This window comes from Trichomonas vaginalis, chromosome V (genome assembly GCF_026262505.1).
Source record: "Trichomonas vaginalis G3 chromosome V, whole genome shotgun sequence".
Classification (NCBI taxonomy): Eukaryota; Parabasalia; order Trichomonadida; family Trichomonadidae; genus Trichomonas; species Trichomonas vaginalis.
Window position 1 is genome coordinate 6,681,607 of NC_067207.1, and position 23,497 is coordinate 6,705,103.

A 23,497-nucleotide genomic window follows, 5' to 3' on the forward strand; every position below is an offset into this window, starting at 1 on the left:
TTATATTAACATATTTTTCCTTTGTACTGCTGTAACAAGTTGAGCTTTTGCTGCAGACATCATCATAAACGCCGATGAAAATTCGCCACATAATTGTTCGCATTTTACGAAAGATTCAACGAATTCTACAGAAGATATGAACAGTGGCGAACCGGAGTATATGACTGCCATAAAGAAAAACGAAAAAGCGGAATCAAAGTCTAATAACCCTGATTCTTTAAAACAATTGCACACAAAGTTAAGTGCGTTGTGTATTTCATATATAATATCAAGTGGACAATTATGGAATGAACAACCGATGACTTCCTGGGAAGCTCTGATCAATAAAGGATGAGTTTCAATAAATTGACGATTTGTAATATGGCGATCATCAATTTGAATGTTGGAAGGGACATTAATCTCTGATTGAAGGAGTTCATCGAAAAATGAAGGGTTTACAAGTTGATCTTTAAATCCGAAAAAATATTCTGGCTTCGGATAGACGCAATTGTCATAAATAGCTCTCATGAAGTATAGGAATATAATTGGTATATGGGATTTGTCTGTAATTTCATATTTTTCTGTGAATTTTTGGAATAAAATGTTGATTCTTTTGGAAAATTGTAATTTTGGATATTCAATGAATGTTGATGTAAAATCTTTCAATGTGTTTGCTAACGGATTTAATGGAGAAAACAAAAATCTGTTGAAAACACATTGATTTGAATTCAATGGGAAATAATGTATTGCAGGATTGTAAATTGGCATTGTATTCGAGACTAATGTTGAAAGGAAGTTCTTTTGAGATGAGAAATCTATATAATTATTGATCAAAGTTAGTGAATCAATTCTATTTTTTGCCATATATACATCCAAATGATGATCTAGAGACGGCAAACGAAGCATGTCCTTGAAAAATTCATCTTTGATATCTAATCTGATGTGCAAAGGTATTAGATTCGGTATCGAGAATAAACACATTAATTCGCTACACATTTTTATGGCTTTGTTGAAAACAGTTAAGTGCATTTTGTGTCTTTTAACAGTTAAGAGATGATTTACTGAGAGTTGATAAGTGACTTCTGGAGGTAAATATAATTTTGAGATTGGGAAAGGTATTGGTTCATGTGGACTCTCATTAATAAGGTTTGTATGAAAGAAATTTGTTATTTTATCACAAATCTGCTGATGCTCAATTTCCCTTGTGGCCAACATTGAGCCTAGCTCCTTTTTATTGTTGGATAAAAAGAGAGAATTGATCTGAATGTATTGCCGAACATCGTCATGCTCTGTAAGCCAGAGAAAAAACCCGTTTGTGTCTGGATTTTTACTCGGTATCATATGTGCTTTGAAAATTTTTTTTGAAGTAAAATAAAATTCCAAATGCATCGTTCTAGTTTTATGAACATAGATAGATATTGCTATATAACATGACCAAATAAAGTTGTAATTTTGGAAAATTTTTGATTCAGGAGTGGAATTTACTTTCAATTATGACAGCAGAATGGGTATTCACACTACAGACCATGAATATAACTATTTGTGAATGAACTAAATCAAGATGTCAATACTTCAAATCCATGAATCGCGATTTCCTATTGTAAAGATAACAAATGGTGATTGATTTACATCTTGTTGTAAACAGAAATTCATCAAAAGTGACACCTCAGAAAAGCTAAAATATTGAATTTTTGGAACTTTTGATAGAGCACGTTTTTAAATATTAATTAAAGTAAATGTATATTTTGTAAAGATTCTTTTTAATAAAAAAATAAAATTTTGAAGAAGAACACAAAATCTTCTGAAAAATAATATCACATAAACTCATATTATTTTCTAATATATAACTATTTTATATAAAAATCAAATTCAATGATCTTAAAAGCGAAGGATAAACCTCAAAATTTACGAATATAATGAGTGGGAATATAATGCTTATCTATCATAAAACCATATGAAATATCAATTTTTGCTTTACGCCTAATTTTTGACGACAATTAGCAAAAAATGTTAAACGTTAACACTCAGTCCATTTGAATATGAAAAATAAAATTGACTTTGATTAAATGTTTTTATTTATCATGCAATTCTTCTTGCGACCAAAGATTTGAATAAAAGTTCAAAAAATAAGATAGCTTAAAAAATAATATACGGTAGTGTTTACTAATAGATGAATAGTATATAAATTCTATTAAAATGGATTTGATCCAAAAAAATATAAAACCAAAAATAATTGTTATAATTTAAATGAAGAAGTAATTTAAAACGATTTTATTTATGATCAAATTTTATATATTTTTTTGGATCAAATCCATTTTAATAGAATTTATATACTATTCATCTATTAGTAAACACTACCGTATATTATTTTTTAAGCTATCTTATTTTTTGAACTTTTATTCAAATCTTTGGTCGCAAGAAGAATTGCATGATAAATAAAAACATTTAATCAAAGTCAATTTTATTTTTCATATTCAAATGGACTGAGTGTTAACGTTTAACATTTTTTGCTAATTGTCGTCAAAAATTAGGCGTAAAGCAAAAATTGATATTTCATATGGTTTTATGATAGATAAGCATTATATTCCCACTCATTATATTCGTAAATTTTGAGGTTTATCCTTCGCTTTTAAGATCATTGAATTTGATTTTTATATAAAATAGTTATATATTAGAAAATAATATGAGTTTATGTGATATTATTTTTCAGAAGATTTCATTCTATATGCCTATGAAAAGTACTCTCAAAACTAACTTTTTCCTAATTATAATTAAATCTAGAATATTGTATTATGCTTAGTATTATTTCATTTTTCTCATTCAATTTAGAATTTACAAATGTCAAAAAATTGAGAGCTGTCACTTTTGATGAATTTCTGTTTATTACAATCTAAATTGATAGATGCTATCCAGGCACATAAATTTAAATAAATGACTAATAAAAAAATTTTTTTTTCGATGTCTGATCAAGACATTCTTCCAGATGAATATAGTGAAATGAGAAATATCTTTAAATATTACATTGATTCGTATACGGCGTTGTATCAGTTAAAAACGAATAACGATGATGAATTAAGCTCGATTTACAAAAAGATCAAAACAGAGTTGATTGATTCAAATAAATATCCTCCCCATAATATTGTAAAAGACATTTTCTATATTATTCAATATAATAACAGCTATACAAAGTCATACCTGAAACTTGCGAAACTTATATTAGATGATTATCAAATAAACAACGTGAAAAATATTCAACTATATATAAATACATGTTTTATAAAGAATATGGAATTCAATTAGACAAATCCGATGATTTCGAAAGTTCATATTTTAAAGATTTAGATATTCATTCAGAAAATACTATTTACAGAGTAATTATGGATAATGACTTGGAAAGATTAATACTTTTCACAGAGAGAGAAGATTTTGATAAAAATAAATTATTTGATGGTGATTTATATCCATATCATTACTCTGGAAATTCCTTACTTGAATTATGTTGTTATCATGCAGCAGTTGATTGTTTCAAGTTATTAAGATCGAAATTTAACTCAGAAATAACCCAAAAATATCTCCAATTTTCATTTTTAGGCGGAAATCCAGAGATCATGAGTGAATGTTTGAAATATCAACAACCAGATAAATATTGCATAGAATATGCAATCATTTCACACAACATTGATTTTGTTACATTCTTGATGAATGAATACAATATTGAAATCGATTTATGTCAATGCGGAAGTTATCAGAATCTTGAATCATTTTTAGTATATTATGATCAAACAAAAGATATTAGCAACTGTTTTGTTTATTCAGTAATGTTTGGTATTCCAGCCCTTTGTGAATATTTCCTTTCACATGGTGCAAATATCAACGAAACAAATCGAGATAGAAAAACTGCTCTTCATATTGCCGCGGATAACAATAAAATAAAAATAGTAGAATTTCTTCTTTTTCACGGTGCAAATGTCAACGAAAAAGGTAATTTTGGAGAAACAGCTCTTCATATTGCCATTAATAACAATTATAAAGAAATAGCCGAACTTCTTGTTTTGCATGGTGCAAATGTCAATGAAAAAGATAATAGGAAAAGAACAGCCCTTCAAATTGCCGCTGAAAAAAATAGAAAAGAAATAGCTGAACTCCTTCTTTTACATGGTGCAAATGTCAATGAAAAAGATATTAGGAAAAGTACAGCTCTTCATTTTGCTGCATATAAAAATTGTATAGAAACTGCAGAACTTCTACTTACACATGGCGCAGATGTCAATGAAAAAGATGATTACGGAATTACTGCCCTTCATATTGCCACAAATAACAATAGTATAGAATTAGTTGAACTTCTTCTTTCACATGGTGCAGATATCAATAAAAGAGATAATATGGGAAAAACAGCTCTTCAAATTGCCACAGGTCAAATTAATCAAGAATTAATTAAACTCCTTCTTTTACATGGTGCAAATGTTAATGAAAGAAGTCAATACGGAACGACTCTTCAAATTGCCACAGATAAAAATAATATAGAATTAGTTAAACTCCTTCTTTCACATGGTGCAAATATTAATGAAAAAGACCAATTCGGAACGATGCTTCATTTTGCAGCGGAAAAAAATAGAAAAGAAATCTTTGAACTTTTTCTTTCATATGGTGGAGATATCAATGAAAAAGATTGTCTTAGAGCAACAGTTCTTCATTATGCAGCACAAAGTAATAGTAAAGAAATAGCGGAACTTCTTTTGACACATGGTGCAAATGCCAATGAAAAGGATATATGGGGTAAAACCATTCTTCAATACGCAGCAGATAATTGTAGTAAAGAAACAGCAGAACTTCTTCTATTATATGGTGCAAATACAAATGAAAAAGATGAAGATGGAAGAACAGCTCTTCATTACGCAGCAGAAAATAATGGAAAAGAAACAGCTGAGCTTCTTCTTTCACATGGTGCGAATATAAATGAAAAAGATGAAGATGGAAGAACAGCTCTTCATTACGCAGCAGAAAATAATGGAAAAGAAACAGCTGAGCTTCTTCTTTCACATGGTGCGAATATAAATGAAAAAGATGAAGATGGAAGAACAGCTCTTCATTACGCAGCAGAAAATAATGGAAAAGAAACAGCTGAGCTTCTTCTTTCACATGGTGCGAATATAAATGAAAAAGATGAAGATGGAAGAACAGCTCTTCATTACGCAGCAGAAAATAATGGAAAAGAAACAGCTGAGCTTCTTCTTTCAAATGGTGCCGCTATCAACGAAAAAGATGAAAAACAAAAAACAGCTCTTCATTTTGCCTCGAAGAATAATAGTATAGAAACTGCAGAACTTCTTCTATCACATGGTGCAGAAATCAACGAAAAAATCATCGAGGAGCAACTGCTCTTCATTGTGCAGCATATAAAAATAGTAAAGATACAGCTCAAATTCTTCTTGCACATGGCGCAAATGTCAACGCAAAAGCTGGTGACGGTAGAACAGCTCTTCATATTGCAGCAGATAATAATAGTATAGAAACTGCATAAATTCTACTTACACATGGCGCAGATGTCAATGAAAAAAATGGCATCGGAAGTACCGCCCTTCATATTGCCACAGATAAAAATAGAAAAGAATTAGTTAAACTTCTTCTTTCACATGGCGCAAACGTCAATGTAAAAGATGAAAATGGGAATACAGCTCTTCATATAGCAGTAGATTATAATAATACCAATGAAATAGTTGAACTTCTTCTTTCATATGGTGCAAATGCCAATGAAGAGAATGGAAATGGAAAAACCGCTCTTAATATTGCATCCCATAATAAATATAAAAAAATAGTTCGTATTCTTCTTTCATATGGCGGAAATATTAATTCTTGAAAATAATTAAATTTGAAGTAAACCCAATAAATACCACCATTTTTTTTTGTATTTTAGCTTTTAAAACATTTTAAGGGTAATACAAGGCGCAATGACACATTTCCAATACACAGATATTGCTTTTTTTTTCTCCCCCAATTTTAGCTTTTATAACTAGATGATTTCAACATATTTGATTGGTATTTTCTCCATCTATCAACACGCATATGCATAACATGTGAATAGATGATATATATATTTATAGAGAGCCAGAGAGAATGTGATTATAAATATATTTTAATGATCACAAAATCTTTGGCTCTCTTTTCATTTCCTCCAAAATCACATTCTCCAAAATCCAGCAGTATTACAGAATATTTCCTCCAAAAAATTTCTTAGATCTGGCAAAATATATGACATATTTGAAATTATTACAAATATAAACTCCAAATGCTATTTAAAGCATTTATATCAAGTTAAAATCCTCAATAGCACAAAACTCATTAAAAAATAATTTGAAAATATATAATTTCTTTTGCGAAAATGTCAAAAAATAAAATTTTCATATGAATTTTTGAAAAACGAATTACATGGCTGTTAAAAATCTATTAGTCTTACTAAATCAGTTGTGATGTCATTTTGTATTGAAAATTTTTGACACTTTTTTACAAAATCTGTGATGTCAAAAGACAGTCGGCACTTTAACCCAGCAGCCTCCTGGACATTTTCTCGACCTGGTATAGGTATACATCATTTGGTTCTTTCTCAAAATAATCAAGAAGTTTGCGTTTCGATGTGGAACGGTTCTGTTATGATTCTTTCCTCTAGAACTGGTAAAGTTGGATATACAGTTCAAGTTGGTAATGAAAACTCCGTAGTTACATGCTCTAAATTTAACCCTAACAATAGTGATCAGCTTCTTTCTGTTACTTCTGCTGGTAAATGGGGTATTTATAATTACAAGTCAGGAATTAAACAAGAAGGCATGTATAAATCTGACGCTCATCTTTACACCTGTGACTTCTCTAGAAAAGGAGATAAATACGCAATTGCAGGTAAAGATGCCATTATTTCGATTTTCGATACGAAAACAGGTATGAAAATTACTGATTATACACATGATTCCCCATCAGAAGGCCACGGACATTCACATCCTATTTACGCTTTACTTTATAATAAAGTCGAAAATATCATTTTCTCTGGATCAGCTGACGCAACAGTATTGATGTGGGACACAAGAACAGCATTACCGATCAGGTCATTCGGTGGCCCGGCTATTAACGGCGATACAATCGATTTCAGAAATGATATCCTTCTTACTGGTGCTTGGAGACAGGAGAGACCAATCGAGTTATGGGATACAAGGAGCGGAGAAGTGATTAATTATGCTGAATGGGGCCAAAATGATACAGTTAACTTATATACTTGCAAATTCTGCCAAAGAACAGGAGAAATCGTTGCAGGCGGCGCTGAATATTCTTCTATTAAGATATTTGATAAATCTATGAAACCTGTTCAGCGTCTTGGCGTTTTCAACGCAGCAATCAATAGTGCGGTTATGTCTGATGATGGAAACATTGTAATTGCTTCAGATCAGAATGGATCAACTCAAGCATTCTTTTCTTCAGCAGTTAATCAAGCTAACTAAGTTTCTTTTTTGGTTATTTTTAAAAATTTTTATTTATTATGTTTTAATCTTATCTATATTTTCATATTACGAAATCCCGTATAGTCAACTTAAGAATCATAATTTGAAAAGAGTGTATTCAATACCCTCAATTTTTAACTTTTGCAACTCCAAAAACCAGGTGTTTTTCCAGAACTACCATCTAGGATGAGTCCTAGGAGCTATAATTCTCGGGTTAGATGATACCCACTTAGTACTTTTATTTGTATATGTTTTAGTGGAATTTGGTGAGGGGTCATGAAATTCGTATCTAATTTGCTATCATCTAAGCTGGTAAAAGTTAGAGAAAGCTATTTACTGGTTGTATATTACAAATATACCTTGTAATAGAAAATATAAGTGTTTGTGATTTAAATTCGCTCAATTAGCTCGAAAATTTGTTTTATATCCATGACAAACTAACACAATCCTATTTATGTGATTGCCAATCTGTTCCCAAAATATATCAGCATGAATATATATATATTGATATTATTTGCAATTTCATCATTAAATAGTACTTTTTTTTCTATTTTTAATTTAGAAATAGTATATTTATATGATAGCGACACAATATTTTAATTAAAAAATATATGTTATCGATCATCACACTCAAATTGAATTTCAAAAATTTTAGAATTTTTCAATTTCAATATTGAAAATATATTTCTTATATCATAGCGATTCATGTTATAATAATATGGAGAAAAATATTGTTTTAAATCTAAAATTTAAAATGAATGATTGGGCATTACATTAATCCAATTTATTGTTTATTTGTTAATCTAGTGGAAACAATTAATATTTTGGAGAAACAAAAATTTGAAATTTGAAATTTTGAAAAAAATGCATGAATCGGTAATTAAACATTGATTTATTAATTTATTAGCCATGCTTTTGATGTTGGTCTTATTCTTAAGCCGATTTAAAGAATTAATTTTTCCAAATCGTGTTTGACATTAACACATATAGATATATCAGGAAAAAAGGTATCACTTATCAAGTTATTGGTTTTTATGTATCTCCTAACTTTGCCTCGTTCTGAATACAATTCTAGTTAACGAATTTTAAATAACTATATGAAGAATACATCATTTTGGTTTTATTATTATTAAAATGATATATATTAGCTATGTATATGCTTGTAAGAATATTATTCCGTGAATTGGAAACAGAAAAAATAAATTTAGACAGAAAATGCATATCTTTAAAAAATAATATGAAATTTAGCTTTGATATTATTATCCGATAAAATATGCATGATAATTACTCCGCAAATAAAATTTAGGAAGCAAGTTGTGACGGTTTGGGCGGTTTTCAATGGCCCACAAGGAAGGAAGTATCGTTTTATCAGGCAACAAGAGGTCTTGAAATGAGTAAAGGACTGATCACCCTTGAAAGGTTCAAACTTGCTTGCGCGCCGCAGTCTTAAAAATGATATGTTTCACTTCTGGTCGAAAATTTCAACCTCTATGACAGTTGTTGGATGAACAATTGTGTAGCGGGATGAAATCTGAGTGCGGCCTGGGGCTGCAGCATCAATCTTCCCGGCATCTTTACCGCAATCATCTCTTAGATTGCACACAAAGTTGCGAACGAGCAGCTTTCTATGCGGTAAAGATGCCGGTAAAAGAGAGCCGTAGTGATTCTCTGCTGCAGCGTCAATCTTCCCGGCATCTTTACCGCAATCATCTCTTAGATTGCACACAAAGTTGCGAACGAGCAGCTTTCTATGCGGTAAAGATGCCGGAAAAGAGAGTCGATGTGAGGTTCTTTCGAGGGCTCCTCGAATGAGACACTGTTCCGCATTGATAACTTGAACGCGGAAGTTTGACCGACAAGAGTGTATTGTGCACTCCTGTCGGTCGCAGTGTCTCATTCTGGGAGACATTGCCTCTGCATGTCTCCCAGAATGGAACAATGTTCCGCATTGATAACTTGAACGCGGAAGTTTGACCGACAAGAGTGTATTGTGCACTCCTGTCGGTCGCAGTGTCTCATTCTGGGAGACATTGCCTCTGCATGTCTCCCAGAATGGAACAATGTTCCGCATTGATAACTTGAACGCGGAAGTTTGACCGACAAGAGTGTATTGTGCACTCCTGTCGGTCGCAGTGTCTCATTCTGGGAGACATTGCCTCTGCATGTCTCCCAGAATGGAACAATGTTCCGCATTGATAACTTGAACGCGGAAGTTTGACCGACAAGAGTGTATTGTGCACTCCTGTCGGTCGCAGTGTCTCATTCTGGGAGACATTGCCTCTGCATGTCTCCCAGAATGGAACAATGTTCCGCATTGATAACTTGAACGCGGAAGTTTGACCGACAAGAGTGTATTGTGCACTCCTGTCGGTCGCAGTGTCTCATTCTGGGAGACATTGCCTCTGCATGTCTCCCAGAATGGAACAATGTTCCGCATTGATAACTTGAACGCGGAAGTTTGACCGACAAGAGTGTATTGTGCACTCCTGTCGGTCGCAGTGTCTCATTCTGGGAGACATTGCCTCTGCATGTCTCCCAGAATGGAACAATGTTCCGCATTGATAACTTGAACGCGGAAGTTTGACCGACAAGAGTGTATTGTGCACTCCTGTCGGTCGCAGTGTCTCATTCTGGGAGACATTGCCTCTGCATGTCTCCCAGAATGGAACAATGTTCCGCATTGATAACTTGAACGCGGAAGTTTGACCGACAAGAGTGTATTGTGCACTCCTGTCGGTCGCAGTGTCTCATTCTGGAGACATTGCCTCTGCATGTCTCCCAGAATGGAACAATGTTCCGCATTGATAACTTGAACGCGGAAGTTTGACCGACAAGAGTGTATTGTGCACTCCTGTCGGTCGCAGTGTCTCATTCTGGGAGACATTGCCTCTGCATGTCTCCCAGAATGGAACAATGTTCCGCATTGATAACTTGAACGCGGAAGTTTGACCGACAAGAGTGTATTGTGCACTCTTGTCGGTCGCAGTGTCTCATTCTGGGAGACATTGCCTCTGCATGTCTCCCAGAATGGAACAACGTTCCGCATTGATAACTTGAACGCGGAAGTTTGACCGACAAGAGTGCATTATCCAATCTTTTTTGTCATATACCTCAACCAACAAAGACAAAACCTTACATAAAATAGGTAAACTTTGGTTTTCACTTAATAATGTTTATTTTTAATTTTTTGTTCTTTATATAACTTTTTCTTCTACTAAACTTTTACAGACTCTACTGAGCTATCCTCACATATATACCTGTGACAATAACACATATATACTCCCTTCATATTCTGATCTCATGACATATTACAGCACAAACTATAATTATACAACATACCTCATAAAGTCTGATTTTACCCCTATCTAAGCGTTCAAAACCTATTTTCCCCGCGTAATCTGATTCTTCTGGCTCTGCTGATTCGATTTCTGCTGTCAGATCGTGAAAATATGCATCACACAATGAGATAAACACAAAATACACAACTTAATATTTTCCTTAAAATTTCTCTTCAAGTTCATACTGAAACAACATCTTTTTTTGAAAATACAATTTTTTCAAAAAATGTATGAATTCAAAAGTGCATACTATATCTAGTCATTACCCAACATTAATTTTGTATTTTAGTTTTTAAGATATTCATTTTATTATACGTCTTATTCAGAAAATTAAATATATTTGTGAGGGAAACGGAAGAAATAATAAATATGTCAAGATCGAGGAATTGACAATTTTAAGGAAAATATTAAGTTGTGTATTTTGTGTTTATCTCATTGTGTGATGCATATTTTCACGATCTGACAGCAGAATCGAATCAGCAGAGCCAGAAGAATCAGATTACGCGGGGAAAATAGGTTTTGAACGCTTAGATAGGGGTAAAATCAGACTTTATGAGGTATGTTGTATAATTATAGTTTGTGCTGTAATATGTCATGAGATCAGAATATGAAGGGAGTATATATGTGTTATTGTCACAGGTATATATGTGAGGATAGCTCAGTAGAGTCTGTAAAAGAGTTTAGTAGAAGAAAAAGTTATATAAAGAACAAAAAATTAAAAATAAACATTATTAAGTGAAAACCAAAGTTTACCTATTTTATGTAAGGTTTTGTCTTTGTTGGTTGAGGTATATGACAAAAAAGATTGGATAATGCACTCTTGTCGGTCAAACTTCCGCGTTCAAGTTATCAATGCGGAACATTGTTCCATTCTGGGAGACATGCAGAGGCAATGTCTCCCAGAATGAGACACTGCGACCGACAAGAGTGCACAATACACTCTTGTCGGTCAAACTTCCGCGTTCAAGTTATCAATGCGGAACATTGTTCCATTCTGGGAGACATGCAGAGGCAATGTCTCCCAGAATGAGACACTGCGACCGACAAGAGTGCACAATACACTCTTGTCGGTCAAACTTCCGCGTTCAAGTTATCAATGCGGAACATTGTTCCATTCTGGGAGACATGCAGAGGCAATGTCTCCCAGAATGAGACACTGCGACCGACAGGAGTGCACAATACACTCTTGTCGGTCAAACTTCCGCGTTCAAGTTATCAATGCGGAACATTGTTCCATTCTGGGAGACATGCAGAGGCAATGTCTCCCAGAATGAGACACTGCGACCGACAAGAGTGCACAATACACTCTTGTCGGTCAAACTTCCGCGTTCAAGTTATCAATGCGGAACATTGTTCCATTCTGGGAGACATGCAGAGGCAATGTCTCCCAGAATGAGACACTGCGACCGACAGGAGTGCACAATACACTCTTGTCGGTCAAACTTCCGCGTTCAAGTTATCAATGCGGAACATTGTTCCATTCTGGGAGACATGCAGAGGCAATGTCTCCCAGAATGAGACACTGCGACCGACAGGAGTGCACAATACACTCTTGTCGGTCAAACTTCCGCGTTCAAGTTATCAATGCGGAACATTGTTCCATTCTGGGAGACATGCAGAGGCAATGTCTCCCAGAATGAGACACTGCGACCGACAGGAGTGCACAATACACTCTTGTCGGTCAAACTTCCGCGTTCAAGTTATCAATGCGGAACATTGTTCCATTCTGGGAGACATGCAGAGGCAATGTCTCCCAGAATGAGACACTGCGACCGACAGGAGTGCACAATACACTCTTGTCGGTCAAACTTCCGCGTTCAAGTTATCAATGCGGAACATTGTTCCATTCTGGGAGACATGCAGAGGCAATGTCTCCCAGAATGAGACACTGCGACCGACAGGAGTGCACAATACACTCTTGTCGGTCAAACTTCCGCGTTCAAGTTATCAATGCGGAACATTGTTCCATTCTGGGAGACATGCAGAGGCAATGTCTCCCAGAATGAGACACTGCGACCGACAGGAGTGCACAATACACTCTTGTCGGTCAAACTTCCGCGTTCAAGTTATCAATGCGGAACATTGTTCCATTCTGGGAGACATGCAGAGGCAATGTCTCCCAGAATGAGACACTGCGACCGACAGGAGTGCACAATACACTCTTGTCGGTCAAACTTCCGCGTTCAAGTTATCAATGCGGAACATTGTTCCATTCTGGGAGACATGCAGAGGCAATGTCTCCCAGAATGAGACACTGCGACCGACAGGAGTGCACAATACACTCTTGTCGGTCAAACTTCCGCGTTAAGTTATCAATGCGGAACATTGTTCCATTCTGGGAGACATGCAGAGGCAATGTCTCCCAGAATGAGACACTGCGACCGACAGGAGTGCACAATACACTCTTGTCGGTCAAACTTCCGCGTTCAAGTTATCAATGCGGAACATTGTTCCATTCTGGGAGACATGCAGAGGCAATGTCTCCCAGAATGAGACACTGCGACCGACAGGAGTGCACAATACACTCTTGTCGGTCAAACTTCCGCGTTCAAGTTATCAATGCGGAACATTGTTCCATTCTGGGAGACATGCAGAGGCAATGTCTCCCAGAATGAGACACTGCGACCGACAGGAGTGCACAATACACTCTTGTCGGTCAAACTTCCGCGTTCAAGTTATCAATGCGGAACATTGTTCCATTCTGGGAGACATGCAGAGGCAATGTCTCCCAGAATGAGACACTGCGACCGACAGGAGTGCACAATACACTCTTGTCGGTCAAACTTCCGCGTTCAAGTTATCAATGCGGAACATTGTTCCATTCTGGGAGACATGCAGAGGCAATGTCTCCCAGAATGAGACACTGCGACCGACAGGAGTGCACAATACACTCTTGTCGGTCAAACTTCCGCGTTCAAGTTATCAATGCGGAACATTGTTCCATTCTGGGAGACATGCAGAGGCAATGTCTCCCAGAATGAGAACACTGCGACCGACAGGAGTGCACAATACACTCTTGTCGGTCAAACTTCCGCGTTCAAGTTATCAATGCGGAACATTGTTCCATTCTGGGAGACATGCAGAGGCAATGTCTCCCAGAATGAGACACTGCGACCGACAGGAGTGCACAATACACTCTTGTCGGTCAAACTTCCGCGTTCAAGTTATCAATGCGGAACATTGTTCCATTCTGGGAGACATGCAGAGGCAATGTCTCCCAGAATGAGACACTGCGACCGACAGGAGTGCACAATACACTCTTGTCGGTCAAACTTCCGCGTTCAAGTTATCAATGCGGAACATTGTTCCATTCTGGGAGACATGCAGAGGCAATGTCTCCCAGAATGAGACACTGCGACCGACAGGAGTGCACAATACACTCTTGTCGGTCAAACTTCCGCGTTCAAGTTATCAATGCGGAACATTGTTCCATTCTGGGAGACATGCAGAGGCAATGTCTCCCAGAATGAGACACTGCGACCGACAGGAGTGCACAATACACTCTTGTCGGTCAAACTTCCGCGTTCAAGTTATCAATGCGGAACATTGTTCCATTCTGGGAGACATGCAGAGGCAATGTCTCCCAGAATGAGACACTGCGACCGACAGGAGTGCACAATACACTCTTGTCGGTCAAACTTCCGCGTTCAAGTTATCAATGCGGAACATTGTTCCATTCTGGGAGACATGCAGAGGCAATGTCTCCCAGAATGAGACACTGCGACCGACAGGAGTGCACAATACACTCTTGTCGGTCAAACTTCCGCGTTCAAGTTATCAATGCGGAACATTGTTCCATTCTGGGAGACATGCAGAGGCAATGTCTCCCAGAATGAGACACTGCGACCGACAAGAGTGCACAATACACTCTTGTCGGTCAAACTTCCGCGTTCAAGTTATCAATGCGGAACATTGTTCCATTCTGGGAGACATGCAGAGGCAATGTCTCCCAGAATGAGACACTGCGACCGACAGGAGTGCACAATACACTCTTGTCGGTCAAACTTCCGCGTTCAAGTTATCAATGCGGAACATTGTTCCATTCTGGGAGACATGCAGAGGCAATGTCTCCCAGAATGAGACACTGCGACCGACAGGAGTGCACAATACACTCTTGTCGGTCAAACTTCCGCGTTCAAGTTATCAATGCGGAACATTGTTCCATTCTGGGAGACATGCAGAGGCAATGTCTCCCAGAATGAGACACTGCGACCGACAGAGTGCACAATACACTCTTGTCGGTCAAACTTCCGCGTTCAAGTTATCAATGCGGAACATTGTTCCATTCTGGGAGACATGCAGAGGCAATGTCTCCCAGAATGAGACACTGCGACCGACAGGAGTGCACAATACACTCTTGTCGGTCAAACTTCCGCGTTCAAGTTATCAATGCGGAACATTGTTCCATTCTGGGAGACATGCAGAGGCAATGTCTCCCAGAATGAGACACTGCGACCGACAGGAGTGCACAATACACTCTTGTCGGTCAAACTTCCGCGTTCAAGTTATCAATGCGGAACATTGTTCCATTCTGGGAGACATGCAGAGGCAATGTCTCCCAGAATGAGACACTGCGACCGACAGGAGTGCACAATACACTCTTGTCGGTCAAACTTCCGCGTTCAAGTTATCAATGCGGAACATTGTTCCATTCTGGGAGACATGCAGAGGCAATGTCTCCCAGAATGAGACACTGCGACCGACAGGAGTGCACAATACACTCTTGTCGGTCAAACTTCCGCGTTCAAGTTATCAATGCGGAACATTGTTCCATTCTGGGAGACATGCAGAGGCAATGTCTCCCAGAATGAGACACTGCGACCGACAGGAGTGCACAATACACTCTTGTCGGTCAAACTTCCGCGTTCAAGTTATCAATGCGGAACATTGTTCCATTCTGGGAGACATGCAGAGGCAATGTCTCCCAGAATGAGACACTGCGACCGACAAGAGTGCACAATACACTCTTGTCGGTCAAACTTCCGCGTTCAAGTTATCAATGCGGAACATTGTTCCATTCTGGGAGACATGCAGAGGCAATGTCTCCCAGAATGAGACACTGCGACCGACAGGAGTGCACAATACACTCTTGTCGGTCAAACTTCCGCGTTCAAGTTATCAATGCGGAACATTGTTCCATTCTGGGAGACATGCAGAGGCAATGTCTCCCAGAATGAGACACTGCGACCGACAAGAGTGCACAATACACTCTTGTCGGTCAAACTTCCGCGTTCAAGTTATCAATGCGGAACATTGTTCCATTCTGGGAGACATGCAGAGGCAATGTCTCCCAGAATGAGACACTGCGACCGACAAGAGTGCACAATACACTCTTGTCGGTCAAACTTCCGCGTTCAAGTTATCAATGCGGAACATTGTTCCATTCTGGGAGACATGCAGAGGCAATGTCTCCCAGAATGAGACACTGCGACCGACAAGAGTGCACAATACACTCTTGTCGGTCAAACTTCCGCGTTCAATTATGAATGCGGAACATTGTTCATTCTGGGAGACATGCAGAGGCAATGTCTCCCGAAATGATACCGTCATACCAACACCAATTTATTCCTTCTTTCCATTGTCATACAATTCAATATTTTTATCAATCTTAATCAACTTTTTTTATTCTTCTTTAATTCAATTTATCTTTCTCCTAGAATATCTATTCCTTTAACAGACATAAAATCACTAATCGCGCTTTTTCAATACTCAAAATTTCATATAAATCTTTGTTATTTTTTCTCTCATCGCTTATTTTATTAAATATACATATTTCCTCTCACATATCCCTCTTCATATATATTGGATCTCAACACTCATCTATTAGAACAATATATTTTCGCTTAATCTCATATTATTCATTAACAATCTTTCATCTTCTTATTTCTAGTTAACCTACCAATATATATATAGAATATATGCCCAATTACATATTCAGATACATTAAATTCAAGAAATTCTTCTAATATTATTCTCCTATTCATAATAAAATCATATTTAGTCTCACATCACAATTCTATCAGTTCTCCAATATCATATCATATTGGTAACATCACATATATCTCTTATAATATCACTTAAATTTGTATTTTTTTATTAATTATATTTAATTAGTTCTACATTCTATTATTATAGAGGTTTGACAAACTCATCAATAGTTAAAATCAAAATCTATTCAGAACTTTGAATCTAATGAAAATTACATTTCGATATCTTTTTGCAAGCTTAATTTTTTGTATTATCTTAAAATACATTTAGTAATGTTATGTACGTATTGAATTCAAATTATAGCGCAGTAACATGCAACTCATCTTGAGATTCACATTTCATTTTCACAATTATTGCATATATACATCAATAACATATTGTACTCATATATCTACACGACTCTAAACTCAATGACATCAAATAATGCTTGTAATATTTAAAATAATTTTTGCATTTTTGATTCTCAGCTTAACTTCTATAAATGTCACCAAAACATTTCATTCCTACCAAGAAATAACATATTAGTAATTAAGCGTTTATTACCATTGTTACTCACATCATATTAATTCATTTTTGTAATTTTTTAAATAAATGACTGGAATCATAAACCCTATGTACCCATATCAACATGTTAAAATTTCAAAGTCTGAAACTTAGTATACATTGAGTTTCATGAAATCAGATAATCTCGTAGATTTCTTAAATATTATATATGGCTGGCCAATAATGATGCAGCATGATTCTCCATCATATCAGCATTCTAAACATATCTTTATTTTGTCAATTGGCATAAATTAAGGGTGCTTTTCAGGCGATAAATGGTATTTTAGATACCTGGGTCATGAAAAAGTTGCAAAAGTCAAAAATTGAGGGTATTTAATTTTTAATAGAACTCAACAAGTCCAAAATATAAACTAGGATTTTATATAGCTATCGCTAAGGATATTTTCCAAAACACTATGCGGTTCCAAATTAAGAAATAATAAGAGAAATACAATTTTAGAGTATTTAAGCTATTTCATAAGAAAAATGAATATAATACTCAAGGTATTTTTATTATGAGTGCAATGGCCAGTGAAACATATAAATCACAAATTTCAAGAATTGACCGAATCATATATCATTCTAACATATGTTTTAGAGCTTCCTAAGTGCAAATATCACAGTGATCATTGTAAAAACTATCGAAATGCCAAGCTTAAATTTATCTTTTTCATAAATTTTTCAACTTTGAATTCAAATTATCGGCGAAAGTTTTTTTTTATCAAAATTATGAAAACATTTTACTTCATTTAAACAATCAATATCTATTTTTTTTTTCAACAAGAAAATCCACCAAAAATTTGATCCGATATCGCAAATTATAGTTAATAATTTATTCATATTTCATCTGCCAATGATAATACTTTATTTGAGGGTCCGATTTTGAAGATTTTGCAAAAAATGCGATTCATCAATTTGCAATTCATAAACCAATAAAATAAAACTCAATAATTATCATATAAAGTGAAATGAATTGCTGACACTATTTCATGTCAATATTTTGAAGGCAAAATCGGTTTTGACGGTTCGAAATTGAATCAAATGGGTTGTTCAGCATCTAAACCATCTGAACCTTCCAACGCGAAGCTTCCATCAGCTCCAGTTCCAAAGAAAGTAGAGCAAGTTCCAGAGCCAAAACCAGAGCCACAACCACAGCCAGAGCCACAGCCACAACCAGAGCCGCCGAAACCAGCTGAGCCAGCTCCAGCTCCTGCTCCAGCCCCAGAGCCACAGAAGCCAGCCGAACCAGCTCCAAAAGTTGTTGCAGTTGAAGATGATACAAATGAAGCCTATGGTCTTCTTCTTTGCGGTGCTGGTGAATCTGGTAAGACAACATTCACTCGCCAACTCAAACTTCGCTACCTCAATGGATTTAACGAGAAGGACTGCCGCGATTTCTTAAGAACAATTCGCGGTAACCTCGTTGAGACAATGCAGCTCCTTCTTGTCTGGCTCGAGCACAACAACATCGAAATTGAGGACTCTGAATTATCATCAATGGCCCAGGATATCATCGATGTTGACCCACAGGATTGCGAATTCAACGAAGAGCTTGTTGAGAAGCTTAAGGCTCTTTGGGAGAACGAACAAATCAAGAAGGCCTTCGAGCACAAGGACGAAACAGCTGTTCCAGACCACATGCCATACTTCTTTGCTAAGATTGACGAACTTGCCGGAGAAGACTACATCCCATCCAACGAAGATGTTCTCCGTGCTCGTATCCGCTCAATCGGTATCGAAGCTATTACATTCGACCTTCAGGGCGCCAGAATCAGAATCTTCGATGTCGGTGGTCAGAAATCCGAACGTTCCAAGTGGGCCAACGTTATGAACCAGGTCGAAGGTGTCATCTTCTGCGTTTCCTTCGCCGAATTCGACAAGCCAATGTTCGAAGATCAAAATGTTCTTCGTATCAACGATTCCCTCGAAATCTTCGGCAACATTACACACCAAGAGAAGTTCTCCAACTCTCCAATCTTCCTTGTCTGCAACAAGTTCGATGTCTTTACAGAGAAAATCAAGAATACAGATGCTTTCGTCAAAATCTTCCCAGAATTCTCTGGCGATTCCCACAACCCAGAAGCTTGCGCTGACTACCTTATCCAGAGATTCCTTGATAAGGCTGCTCCTCTTTCCGAAGACCGCCCAATCATCCAATACAAGATCGTCGCACTCAACGGTGACCAAGTCGTCGAAACAGCAGATGCTATCTGCAAGTTCATTAGTGATAAGTACTACCAGGATGCATAAGCAATGCTAAAACTGTCATTCTTATTATTTTTTTTTATAATTTTTTTTTTTTACAATCAATTTCAAACATAATTTCTATGTTTTAATACATATACCCTTCTAATTTCTTCTTTTGGTTCATTTTCTTTGAGAAAAATGTTTGATAATTCTTCTGATGGAGAAGATGATCATTTTTATTCTTCAAAAATGCAGGCAGAAGACAACATTACAGGAGATTTTAACGATGATGAAGAAAATGATCTGCTAAATCAACATCCAATTTCAGAAAAATATATTGATGAACTACAAGTTGATAAAATCCTTTCTTCAATACTTACAGATTACGAAAACATGGGATGGAACCAACTCATGAATCTTTTTCTACAATTAAATCAATATTTTGGAGAAAATTTTCTTTTTACTCAAGAAGATTTCGATTTAAGGAAATTTACTGATGTAATACTAGAAATTCTTAAGAATAGTATCGAATATCGCCAATATACCTATCAGATTTTACTTTTTTTAAGACACATAATCGATGTTGATGAAGAAGATACTGTTGAATATGAAATTAGCAAGATATTAGTTACCCACAAAGATGAAAACAACGATAATGATGTACTCTTATATCTTTTATCAATTATCAACGTAGAAATTGACTGGAGAATCAAAAATCAGACAGAAAAGTTCCATACAGCATTAGTAGAAGTGATTTTCAATATAATAGAGAGCGCATTTCAAAAAAAATTCATTGAAAATTTTAACAAATTAGGAAAATATTTAACAACTATCCATGAAATGGTTATTGTTCCTAATGCACTTACTCACGGTGAGATATATCTAGCGTTTGGAACAGTAGCAACTGCAGCAAATCGCTTTAAACAACATAAATACACAGATCTCTTTTTAGACAACCTCAAACGGGATTTTGATATAATCCCTACACCTCTTTTACTCGAAACTCTTGAGAATCTAATCCATAATCCCGAAACAGCGACACATGTCCTTGCATATCAGATAAATCAAGGAAATCCTGTAAGAAATCTAATAGAAATCTATTATCAGAATGAAGATAACTCAATAAGTTTAGGATCTCTTAGTCTTATATCGCGCGCTTTGTATTGTAATCAAAATATTGCAGAAGAATTCGGAATTGACCCAACAGCGATGATTCTTCACAAATTATCAACAAGTATCGAATCATCAGATAAATGTCTCAATATTATATTACAATTAGTTAATTATTGCCATGAAGCCGCTTGTCAGTTATGTGTCAATGGTTTGATTGATGTATTGAAAGAAAAATATGATGATTTTACTATTGATGGAAAATGTATTGCCGCAGAGATATTTATTCGCTTAATTTCAAAATATCCTGAGTATATTTCGAAAGATGTCATAATTGAGACTGTTTTACCCATTATTGTTACAATACTTGATCTTTTATGCCATAATGGTACTGATTTGGTCAACAAAATCTTTACTTTACTGATAAATTTGTTCAATGACGACAAAAATCAGGATTATTCTATGGGATTCATCTCGAAATTTGTTGATTTAGGTGGTATTGATACGTTCTATGAGATAAGAGATACAACAAATAACTTCAGTTTCAAAAAAAGAATTGATGATTTTCTTCAGTTGACACAATCTCGATTTGGTTTGCAGTAAGCATATGTGCACATCATAACAACATGAATGATCATTATTTGGAAGAAAATCACCAAAATAATGAAAGTTTTTACATTTAATTTGATTAATTGAGAATGAATCATATGTTAGATTAGTCTCCGAAACACATAGATTCTGTTTATCCACAAAAAATAAATCTGATTTTCCAAGTAAGAACTGCAATTCAATTTTTGATTGCATATAAAGTATTCAAATTTTTGAATACTATCATAAAATACGATCCAAAATTTCGAAATATTTAATAAACACATATTGTATAACTAAATTCAAAATAATCGTCATCGGTTTGGGGATCATTCAATTCAAAGTTTATGATCCATCTAACTATCAATGGCCAAGACGCTTATGTTAGAAGAAACACAACAATTATTGAAGCATGCAGGCAACTGAATATTTATGTACCAACATTATGTTCACATCCTGATCTCCCTCCAATCGGCGCATGTGGTGTCGATGTTGTAAAAGTAAATGGCTCATCACTCCAACGTGCATGTGTTACATATTGCCAGGAAGGCATGGTCGTTGAAACAAACACGATGGATGTTAAGCAGCAATCTTTATTAAATTTACAAAAATTTGCACCGGCTACGATGATGCAAAAAACACCAGATATTGAAGATTTATGGAATTACTATCAACCTAAGCAAGGACTTCCTTATCCACCACAACAAAATGATTCAATTCAATGGGACAATACAAAATGCATCAATTGTCATCTCTGTATTCGTGCATGCACCAATGTACAACAGATTGACTCAATTGACTCCGTGACTCACGCCATCGATGATAGCTGCATCAGATGTGGTCATTGTCTTACAGTTTGTCCTGTTGCTGCACTTACTCCTTTCCCATCTATCGGAAGAGTTCTTGAAGCACTTGCATCCGATAAGATCTGCGTACTCCAAACAGCTCCTTCTGTTAGAGTTACAATAGCTGAAGGATTTGGCCACGATCCCGGCACAATCTGCACAGGAAAGATTGTCGCAGCTGCAAGAAAGATGGGCTTCAAGTACGTTTTCGATATCAATTACGGTGCTGATCAGACAATTATAGAAGAAGGCACTGAATTCATGGCAAGACTCCTTAACCATGAAGCTCCTTTACCACAGTTCACTTCCTGCTGCCCAGGATGGGTTAACTTCGTTGAAACAAAGCATCCAGAAATTATTCCAAATCTTTCAACAGCAAAGAGCCCACATATGATGAGTGGTGTTGCCATCAAGACATATTTCGCTCAAGTAGCTGGAATTCCACCAGAGAAAATCTTCACTGTCTCAGTTATGCCATGTACCGCGAAGAAAGATGAAATTGAGAGGCCACAGCACAAAGGAGTTGTCGATGCTGTTCTCACCAGTGTCGAATTCGTAGAAATGATCAAGAATAACTACCAATTTGACTGGGATAATCTTCCAGATTCTCCATACGACAACATTCTCTCAGAATCAACAGGTGGTGCAACAATTTTCGGTGCAACAGGTGGTGTTGCCGAAGCCGCTTTGAGATTCTGCTACGAGAAAATGACGGGACTTCCAATTGGACAGTTGATCTACTCAGATCTCAGAGGTCTTGATGGTGTTAAGACTGCTACAGTCAATATCGCAGGAAACAACATCAATATCGCTGTTTGCAACGGTGTTGGTAACGCTCATGACTTCATTAACTCTGGAATGTACAAAGACTTCCATATCGTTGAAGTTATGGCTTGCCCAGGCGGATGCGTTGGCGGTGGTGGCCAAGTTCTCCATTCAAGAACAGTTTTGAAGAAAGATATTCTTCAGGCCAGAATTAACTCACTTTACGCCATCGATAAACAGAAGATTGCTGAAGGAAAGTCAACAACAAACGAAAACACTCAACTTCTCAAAATGTACAGAGATTTCGTTGGAGCTCCTTACAGCGCTAGAGTCAAGCAATTGTTCCACACTTGGTACACTGATAGATCCCTCAAGAGGACCCAACTCGGTTATTATAACTATCATTATAGACAATAATTTATTTGTTATTTATATTTCTGTTCTTATATTTTAAAATATTATCATTTAATATGTAAAACCAAATTTTATCGTATTTTTCGCATAGATTTTCTATATTTATTTTATATCTCATTCATATTTTTTTTAAATCGACAATTATATGCATCAGAAAATCACATACTCACACATTATGGCTTAATGAACTTTACGAATTCTTATTAGATATAACATGATATTTTTATAATTTTATTTAACAAACAAAGTAAAGATC

General features: G+C 36.1%; 6 protein-coding genes across 6 annotated transcripts, besides 4 other annotated features; 5 read left to right on the top strand and 1 right to left on the bottom strand.

Moving 5' to 3' along the window:
- Positions 1-885, bottom strand: TVAGG3_0290100 (VPS9 domain family; the record flags this gene model as incomplete). Its single annotated transcript, XM_001580230.1, has 1 exon — positions 1-885. One exon carries the CDS (start codon positions 883-885, stop codon positions 1-3), a length of 885 nt encoding a protein of 294 aa, XP_001580280.1.
- A 727-nt stretch (positions 886-1,612) lies between these two features.
- Positions 1,613-1,650: a mobile genetic element.
- Positions 1,613-1,650: a terminal%2Cinverted (terminal inverted repeat of Banshee-A3 transposon ID:TVAGG3_0290110).
- A 1,178-nt stretch (positions 1,651-2,828) lies between these two features.
- Positions 2,829-2,865: a mobile genetic element.
- Positions 2,829-2,865: a terminal%2Cinverted (terminal inverted repeat of Banshee-A3 transposon ID:TVAGG3_0290120).
- Positions 2,866-3,248: 383 nt separating this feature from the next.
- On the top strand, positions 3,249-5,489 carry TVAGG3_0290130 (cyclin-dependent kinase inhibitor 2C-related family; the record flags this gene model as incomplete). Its single annotated transcript, XM_001580231.1, has 1 exon — positions 3,249-5,489. The coding sequence occupies one exon, from the start codon at positions 3,249-3,251 to the stop codon at positions 5,487-5,489; it is 2,241 nt and encodes a 746-aa protein (XP_001580281.1).
- A 1,005-nt stretch (positions 5,490-6,494) lies between these two features.
- Positions 6,495-7,470, top strand: TVAGG3_0290140 (carbohydrate binding domain-containing protein family; the record flags this gene model as incomplete). The annotated part of the gene is made up of 1 exon (XM_001580232.1): positions 6,495-7,463. The coding sequence occupies one exon, from the start codon at positions 6,495-6,497 to the stop codon at positions 7,461-7,463; it is 969 nt and encodes a 322-aa protein (XP_001580282.1).
- A 10,668-nt stretch (positions 7,471-18,138) lies between these two features.
- On the top strand, positions 18,139-19,605 carry TVAGG3_0290150 (GTP-binding protein alpha subunit 1; the record flags this gene model as incomplete). Its single annotated transcript, XM_001580234.2, has 1 exon — positions 18,374-19,582. One exon carries the CDS (start codon positions 18,374-18,376, stop codon positions 19,580-19,582), a length of 1,209 nt encoding a protein of 402 aa, XP_001580284.1.
- A 112-nt stretch (positions 19,606-19,717) lies between these two features.
- Positions 19,718-21,232, top strand: TVAGG3_0290160 (armadillo (ARM) repeat-containing protein family; the record flags this gene model as incomplete). Its single annotated transcript, XM_001580235.1, has 1 exon — positions 19,718-21,232. The coding sequence occupies one exon, from the start codon at positions 19,718-19,720 to the stop codon at positions 21,230-21,232; it is 1,515 nt and encodes a 504-aa protein (XP_001580285.1).
- Positions 21,233-21,564: 332 nt separating this feature from the next.
- On the top strand, positions 21,565-23,244 carry TVAGG3_0290170 (iron-sulfur cluster assembly; the record flags this gene model as incomplete). Its single annotated transcript, XM_001580236.1, has 1 exon — positions 21,565-23,244. The coding sequence occupies one exon, from the start codon at positions 21,565-21,567 to the stop codon at positions 23,242-23,244; it is 1,680 nt and encodes a 559-aa protein (XP_001580286.1).
- Positions 23,245-23,497: the final 253 nt, after the last annotated feature.